This window comes from Helianthus annuus, chromosome 10 (assembly GCF_002127325.2).
Source record: "Helianthus annuus cultivar XRQ/B chromosome 10, HanXRQr2.0-SUNRISE, whole genome shotgun sequence".
NCBI lineage: Eukaryota > Viridiplantae > Streptophyta > Magnoliopsida > Asterales > Asteraceae > Helianthus > Helianthus annuus.
The window spans coordinates 169781905-169790607 of record NC_035442.2 but is presented as its reverse complement, the minus strand read 5'-3'; the positions used below and the strand labels follow the sequence as shown (position 1 = coordinate 169790607).

General features: G+C 39.8%; 2 protein-coding genes across 7 annotated transcripts; one reads left to right on the top strand and one right to left on the bottom strand.

Annotated features, from left to right (window-relative positions):
• Nucleotides 1-3156: 3156 nt before the first annotated feature.
• Nucleotides 3157-4417, top strand: LOC110886572 (aquaporin TIP2-1). The gene is made up of 3 exons (XM_022134384.2): nucleotides 3157-3378; nucleotides 3476-3726; nucleotides 3925-4417. Exons 1-3 carry the CDS (start codon nucleotides 3252-3254, stop codon nucleotides 4291-4293), a joined length of 747 nt encoding a protein of 248 aa, XP_021990076.1. The 5' UTR covers nucleotides 3157-3251; the 3' UTR covers nucleotides 4294-4417.
• Nucleotides 4418-5086: 669 nt separating this feature from the next.
• On the bottom strand, nucleotides 5087-8653 carry LOC110886573 (putative nuclease HARBI1). Of its 6 annotated transcripts, XM_035978789.1 has the most exons (8): nucleotides 8528-8652; nucleotides 8291-8379; nucleotides 6916-7024; nucleotides 6607-6803; nucleotides 6314-6390; nucleotides 6094-6236; nucleotides 5774-6005; nucleotides 5143-5694 (listed from the first exon to the last, which is right to left on the bottom strand). In XM_035978789.1, the coding sequence occupies exons 5-8, from the start codon at nucleotides 6372-6374 to the stop codon at nucleotides 5195-5197; spliced, it is 936 nt and encodes a 311-aa protein (XP_035834682.1). In that variant the 5' UTR covers nucleotides 6375-6390; nucleotides 6607-6803; nucleotides 6916-7024; nucleotides 8291-8379; nucleotides 8528-8652; the 3' UTR covers nucleotides 5143-5194. The 6 variants fall into 6 exon arrangements, with proteins under 6 accessions (XP_035834679.1, XP_035834680.1, XP_021990077.1 ...); XM_035978786.1 differs by having other exon boundaries at nucleotides 5087-5694; nucleotides 6094-6390; nucleotides 8528-8653; XM_035978788.1 differs by having other exon boundaries at nucleotides 6314-6803.
• Between the last annotated feature and the right edge of the window lie 50 nt (nucleotides 8654-8703).

Genomic DNA, 8703 nt, shown 5'->3' with positions numbered 1-8703 from the left:
CCGACTTGGCTTACGCGGTGAGTAGGCTAAGTAGATACACCAGCAATCCGTGCGCGGATCATTGGAAGGCTATCACGAGGGTGCTTAGATACATAAGATACACAAGAGACTATGGATTGCATTATACCCGACAACCAGCAGTGATCGAAGGATACACTGATGCAAACTGGATATCGGATAATAAAGATTCCAAATCAACAAGTGGTTACGTGTTTACACTTGGAGGAGCTGCTATTGCTTGGAAGTCTTCTAAGCAAACGGTCATAGCGAGATCCACAATGGAATCTGAATTTATCGCCTTGGATAAGTCAGGCGAGGAGGCGGAATGGCTACGTCAATTCGTGGAAGATATTCCAAGATGGCCAAAGCCTTTGCCAGCCATATGTGTACATTGTGATAGCCAATCAGCGATTGGTAGAGCTCAAAGCTTGATGTACAATGGCAGATCAAGGCATATGCGACGTAGACATAACACGATACGACAACTACTCTCAACGGGTGTTATCACAATTGATTATGTGAGATCAGCGGATAACATTGCGGACCCGTTTACAAAAGGCTTAAGCAGAGAGTTAGTAGAAACGTCGTCAAGAGGAATGGGACTAAAGCCCGTGGTAAATGGGAATATGAGGGAAACCTAACTTAGTTGACTGGAGATCCCAAGATCTAAGTTCAATAGGACAATTTAATCATATTACCAAAACGGAGTCACTGTGGGGGAGTACCCCAAACTAAATAAAAGGGAGTTACATATACTTCCTAGTCCATTCCAATCAGTGATATGAAGTGAGGTTAAGCATATTAAGGTTAATGATTTCGGGAAATCAAATAACCATGATGCTTTTAATGATTCATGGGAATCACCTATGTTAGAGAGAAGTGGGGTCGCTTCAAATGGATTTGTGGGGTGCGCAAATCCTAGAGCTCTCGCAGAACCAGGCTAGTGTTCCAGGACCATAATAGGACACGACAATGAGGAGTTGGCCAAACCAGGGAGAGTATTGTGTGAAGTGTATTGTCGTTTACACAAATGGGGGTATGTTCAAGGAAATCGCGTCTACACACCGCTAGTAAGCTAAGTGCGTTTCACAAAAGAAGGTTCAAAGGCTTCAACCTACCTATCTTGCAATACTCAACTGTCGAAGTTTATCGTTGAAAAGTGTAAGGAAAAGATCCATTTCCATACATGTGGGGGATTGTTGGTAATTTGATGAAAATAGCATTTTTCATGTGGGGAATTGTTGGAAAATAAGTGAAAATAGCATTTTTCACAAATATAGGAAAATGATTTTTTCCTATTTTGGACTAGAAATAAATATAATAAAATGAGCGGGTTTTATGTATTTATTTGTGGGTTTGTGTTCTATGTTGGAAGAGCTTCGCAACGAACTAAACCACGTCCAAAACCGAGCTAAGATGAATGAGATATCAATGCTCAAAGTTGGGTGTTTGGAACATTCAATGTTGAAACTAAAGGGAAAGTAGCACCTTGTCCCACATAGGAGGAGAGATGGAACTTAAATGGGTATTTAAGGTGGAACTCTCCATCCTTATTGTTTCATGGAAGCACACACTAGTGTCCTCGCGAAGGGTGCGGAGCACCCTAACTCGCACTCGCACTCGCACACGCTCGCGCGCGCGCGCGCGGCGTGGGCGATGAGGCGCAATGTGGCGCTTTGATGGCGCACTTCGCACGCTCGCATCGCCGCGAGCCGCTTGAGAGCCGCCTTTGTATTTTTGACCACGCGCGCGTGGTGGAGCACAAGGGTTGTAAGGACCAAGTGGTACGTGATGTGGCGCATGACGTGGCAGTCATGCGCGCGCGAGTACACGAGGCGCGCGGTTGGGCGCATGGTGCATGGGTCCTGCTGTGTCGTGCGCGGCGCACCAGAGTGAGCCAATACGGCGCGACTGTGTGGCGCGCACGTATAGGCTCACAGGTGACGTGGCGCACGCGCGCATGGACGGACTTGAGCCAAGAGGCCGCACCGCGCATGGCCTTGAGCCAAGAGGCCGCACCGCGCATGAGCGCGCATGGGCATGGGCCAGTGTGGCGCACGCGCGCATGGCAGTGAGCCAAGATGCCGCACCGCGCATGGGCGTGCGGACCTGGGCGCGCGCGCGCGCGCAGAAGCTTCCAGCATTGAATGACTGGGCAGTTTCAGTCCAGCTTCGTAACTGACGAGTTAATAGGCTTTGACTGAGAATTAAATGACGTATTAAATTGCATTGAAGACGTTTAATGCAATTTAAACCTCTCATTTAATTCGTTTTGACTGTTTCAACCTAGGAGCTGTATAAATACAGCTCCATACCCACATCAGAGACACACCAGCAACAACAGCTTATGAAAACAACATTCCTCCTACTTCTAATCATCTTCTTCGTGCAAGTTTCAAGGTAACCTTCGGGTTGTAGGCGAATTCCGGCAGTACTACTGCTTCGGCTGTTGTACCCTGGGAAACAAAACGAGTACTCTTGGGAGACTCGGAATTTGTTTTAAGGGAAGCGTGTTGAACACGTGACTCAGCCACTCTGTTTCTACCCCTTTCTTGTATTTTGGTTTATTTCAGTTGTAATTGTTCTAGTATTTTATTTTTAGCTTTCCTTGTATTGTAATCTGTAATAAAATATTGTTTATTTTATTTATTTACGCGAACGGTTCTTACATGTGATAGCTCCATATTCACTATGACCACTTATGAAACAAGTTTAATACATGTCTAAAATTACGGCGTATAACTTTTTATAGGAAAGAAAACATAGCACGGGAGTATGTCAAAAGTGAAAAAGATAAACGGACGTCGAGTTTTAAAGTTTAAACGCACCTGTTTATAGACATTTGTGTATTTTGGTGTTACTTTGTAATTTAACCCGATGTTTAGAACGTATAAAGCTTTTAGGTTCGTGAGGGCTCAAGCCATCAACCCATATAATAATATAACATATAAAATATTTAATATTTATTAAAATGTCTATTACTTATTTAGTTAAGTATGAATTACTAGAAGAATCGTAATTATAGTATAGTGATTATGACACCAAACCTTTCTTAACAAGGCATTTTCAAAATAATATATATTCCACTAATAATTTTTGTCACATCTTAAAATAATAATTATTATTATAATTGAAAATTTCATTATATAAAGGGGCTTTAGTGTCATTTGCAAAGTGCCCACTCCCAATTCTCCTCATTTTTTCTTCACACTCTCCATTTCTTTTAATTATTTAAGTTCTGAAAAAACAAAATGCCTGGAATTGCATTTGGTAGTTTTGATGATTCCTTTAGCTTGAGCTCCATCAAATCCTACGTTGCAGAGTTCATCTCCACCCTTCTCTTCGTCTTCGCGGGTGTCGGCTCCGCCATTGCTTTCGGTATTCAATATATATTTCTCACTTTCTAATTTACTAACTATTATTTCCCATGCAAATTTCATGTTTTGTACGTAGATTAATTGTTGGTTTTGTGCAGCCAAGTTGACAGCGGATGCTGACCTTGATCCAGCCGGTCTGGTGGCTATCGCGGTCTGCCATGGACTTGCACTCTTTGTCGCGGTCTCCATCGCCGCTAACATCTCTGGCGGCCATGTCAATCCAGCTGTCACCTTCGGATTGGCTGTTGGCGGTCAAATCACCATCCTAACTGGCATCTTTTACTGGATTGCCCAATGCATTGGCTCCATCGCCGCATGCTACCTTCTTAGCTTCGTCACCGGAGGCTTGGTAAGTAAATTTTTAGTACAAGAGACGTTTTATCTGATTATGTTGGTTAGCAGGGTATTGGCTAGGCCACTTAAGTTTTATGATAACGGGGTTTTCCAGTAACAGATTCTCATGGTTTAAAAAAAAATAATAAAAATAAAAGGCTATACATTATGGCATATATATTTATACGATTTGTTTTCTTTTTTTATTTTTTAGGCGGTGCCTACCCATGCGGTTGCTGCTGGTGTTGGAGCTATCCAAGGAGTAGTGATGGAAATCATTATCACATTTGCATTGGTGTACACCGTTTACGCCACCGCAGTTGACCCCAAGAAGGGCGATTTGGGCACAATCGCGCCGCTTGCCATTGGTCTCATTGTAGGTGCCAACATTTTGGCCGCCGGTCCATTCTCTGGTGGATCAATGAACCCGGCCCGATCCTTCGGTCCTGCTGTGGCCGCTGGTGATTTCTCCGGCCACTGGATCTACTGGGTTGGACCTCTCGTTGGTGGTGGCTTAGCCGGAGCAATTTACAGCAATGTGTTTATTAGTAATGAACATGCTCCCCTTTCCAGCGAGTTTTAATGTTTTTTTTCTTGTGAACCAGATCAGTTTGTAATTGTAATAAAAGAAAGGAAAGCAATTTATTTGTTTTTCTTTTCTTTTCTATTTTATTTTAATTTATGAAAATTTAATTTGTTGTGTTCTTTGTATTATCCAAGTTTTTTTTTTTTCTTGATTTTTGAATAATGGGTGAAATTGGTACAAGCATTGCAATTATTGTAGGTAGTGGTGGGCCCATTTGCTTTACTGGGCCATTTTGTTTGATTCTTTACTAGCATGAAGTGAGTGGGCCAATTGTACCAATCAAGGCATGTGATTTCATGGGCTTGTTGACCCCTGACATCATATATGACAAGAAATATCATTGAAATAATAAATAAAAATTTAAAAATAAATGTCATATATCTCAACCTTTTGTTCAGAAAGAACACAACTGTACTTTTCCACAGGGACCTATTTAAGGGACAAAACAAGCTGAAAACAGAGACATGTAGGCTGTTTGGCAACACCGAATAGTTAAGTGCTCAACCAGTAAGAGGTCTGAACTATTAAGGGGGTGTTTGGGATTGCTTTTTCAAAATAGATTATGCGTTTTGAATAATCAGAATCAGATAATCAGCTGTAACAAAACGTGCTGCAGAAAGATTGTGTTTGGATTTGATTATGCTGTTTGATATCACAATAATCAGATAATCAACTATTGAGTGTTTGGCAAATATATATATATATATATATATATTTAAAAAAAATAAATAAGTGACATGACAAAAAAGGCATTAACTATCAAATCAAACAAACAATATCAAGAAGCCAATAACAACAAACTCCAGTTCAATCGCTACGCCATATGATTTCAGTGCAAGGTAAGTAAACAAATTATGCACTATTTTGCATTAGTACCGCAATTGCAACAGATAAATATTCAAATGGATTGCATAATATCTTTTGCAATTCTCTCTCTTACCGAACTCATATACATATCGTCTTGCCTACGACGTGTAGTTATGTCTTCTTGTGATCCATTAATTCTGATGGATGTATCACCTTCAAGATCTCGAGTTGGACGATAAGTTTCTTGTTGTGCTTCGTTAAATGCTTCATCAAAATGACCTTTCATCCTAATGTAGTTGTGAATTGCCATGGATGCTATCACAATGTCGACCTGTGTTTCATAAGAGTAATCAACATGCATATCTTTTAATATTGCCCACCTTGCCTTCCATACTCCAAATGTCCTTTCGATCACATTTCTTAAAGATGAGTGATAGTAGTTAAATGTCTCTTTTAGTCCTTTCGGAGCACGTTGGGCAGCTGTTTGACCTCGACGAAAATCAGGTATATGATAACGAACATCATTTCCTTTATATGGAGCAAGATAGCCTCTGGTATTTGGGTACCCGGCATCAACAACATAGTACTTATCTGTATAAATTGAACTTGTACTTCAATGCAATGGGTTAATTAAAAATATAGCATAAAACATATATAAAATAATACTAACCACCCGTTGGACGAGGAAATTTCACCTCTGGCTTACGTAATGCTTCTAAAAAAATTCTTGTGTCATGTGCAGTGCCTTCCCATCCCGCCCATGCAAATGTAAAACACATATTAAAATCACATGCTGCCATGATATTTTGGGTTGCATATCCTTTTCTACCAATATATTTTGCTTGTTCATGCTCTCGAACTGATGCCTTAACATGTGTCCCATCAATAGCACCAATGCAATCCTATAGATACAAAAACACTAATTACTAATTCACAATACTATAGACAAAGTATTAATTCTAAAATTTGAAGTAAAAAAATAGAACACACCTTGAACATGGGGTAATACCGAGAGTTGTTTAAGAGTTGTCGAGGTACTTCATCGTTATAGTTTGCTTTAGGCATGATGATGTCCCCGCTAAGCTTAAGCACCGCTCTTAAAACACGATGGAAATGTCTGTGAATAGTTTCCCCTGAATGATTGAAAATTTCTTGAGCTAGTCTATTTCCACATCCGTGTGCTAATATCAACAAAAAAATACCAACATACTCTTCAATAGATACATTACGTGTCTCCTTGGTAGATGAAAGCTTACTTGTGGCATTTTCATGGTTCAAATCCATTCCCTGTTAGATGAAATCTGGCCTTGGTAAAAGAAGTAATATACATAGAAGGCTATAAAAGCCCAAAACAGTTCTAATAACACTAGAAGAAACTTTCCTATAGATATTATGGAACTCATAATCTAGCAAGTGCATAAGATATGTTTTTATTTTTCTTATGTTGTATTGGATAGGGTTTGAATTTGTGTCCAGCTAGATGAAATTACACTATGTGCTTACTGATACATCTGATCTAAGCAAAACAATGTAATCAGTATAATTCCACTCATAGTAGAGTTGTTAGTAGGGTTTGGGGATGGTGTGAAGGAGGCAAACAGGCTGCTCATGCGATATCCCCTGGCTTCGAAAACCTTTTTTTTTAATTTCGTCACGTGTCGCCTAATTTGGCATGTCCTTTAAGAGCCCTGATCTCCTCCCTAAATTGATAGAGATTTGATTAATACTTTAATTTTTTAGAAGAAAAATAATTTTAAAATATTTTTTTTTTCTTAAAGATTGCAGATAAGAGCTAGAAATATAGCACCTGACCTGTAATGTGAATGTCATATCTTTTAGGCTATTTCTATACACACCCCCTCTCTTCCTGATTATACCCCCCCTTGTGAGAGGAAAACTGTCGGTCCCACGCAGGCCCCACCTGTAAGTATGTGAGAGGAGGGGGTGAAAAAAGTAGATAGGGGGGTGTAGAAAGTAGCACCCATCTTTTAAATTGAAAACTCTTTATCTTTTTTCACAAAAATATAAAACACAGTCAGAATTCCTCATATTCATATTGAAAGTATTGTTTAGTTATATTATGACTAATACTTCTAGAAGGACCAATATAAAATGGAAGTAAACTGTAGAAGCACTAATCCATATGTCAGTACCTATACACTTCCAATAATAATGCTTTCACATGTTAGAAGCCCCATTGAAATCCATTTTTAGATGATTATGTACAAGTTAGCTCACTGAAACAAAATTCCAATAATAATGCTACATACATGAGATGAAAGACAAAGCATAAAACCTCACTGTTAGGGGGGCAGGGCACTCCCCTTCTCCAGCACTTGAACCCAAACCATCACTTGGCCGTGACGTGATCACACCACTTGCAGCGGTAGTATATTAGTTGAACCTGGGGAACCGAAGGCCTCATCACGGGAGTGCCCCAGGTACCCTTAGTGCTTGGAGTTGGGAGCAACCGTAACAACTCCGACCCGTTTCAACCCTCACTAAAAGTTACCCCTTATGATCCAATACCCAACTCGACCATTTTACCGCTTAATTCACTTTAATACTTCATTACAAAAATATGGATTATTAGTAAAAGGTCATATATCAAAACAGTAAATCTATGATACCGGTCGAAACGGTTCGATTCGAAAGGGTACGGGTCAAAACGGTTCGCGTCGAAACAGTTCTATTCGAAACGATACCGGTCGAAACGGTTCGATTCAAAAGGGTACGGGTCAAAACGGTTCGCTAATCATATGTATGACAAGAGCAACAACTATGACTGCTGCGAATTTGGCGAGTAATGGCAAGATCATTATTACTAGCTAATATTGCAGATTTAAGGAGGTGTTTTAGCAGATGCTATATCAAGGCTCTGGCAAGATCACTATTACGAACTTTAACGGGTTGACACGAAAGATGTCTCGAACACACCAGATCACACCAGCATAAAACATAAACTAGATCATACCACCATTATAATAACCATGTATCTGGTGATATACGTTTACTTCAATAATCTTATTGGTTTGTAACCTATCTGTTTTATTAATCGACAACAAACCCTAAGTTAACTCAGCCTCTTAAACCTATCCTGATCCAAACGACGAACAATCAAAGCAATTTCATTGAATTAAACCAATTGCACCAAACCGAAAACAAAAACAATTAATAGGACGAATACCTTACGTAGGGCAAACGACAGATGCTGAAAATTAAGAGACAAGAAACCCTAACGCACCGCTTTCAATCTATTGCGTGGGAAACGAATGGCTGGAATATCACGCACCAAGAAGAGAAGAAATAGTTAGAAAAAAAGAGTGAATTTATACGATTGATGTGAAGAGAAGAAATAGTTAAGAGATAGTTGTGGTGATCGAAAGTAAAGAGAATGATTGGGGATTGTGATGAAGAATCATACCTCTTGATGAAGAGAACTGCAACTGTGATTGATCAAAGGATCGTGGTGATGAAGAGATCAACTTCCAGGGGATTTTGGCGGCAGTTATGGCGCAATATTTTGTGGAATCACGTTTCCTTACAGTAAGGGGAGACCTACTTATGGATTATCACGTTTTGAAGTTTACAAAACGTAAA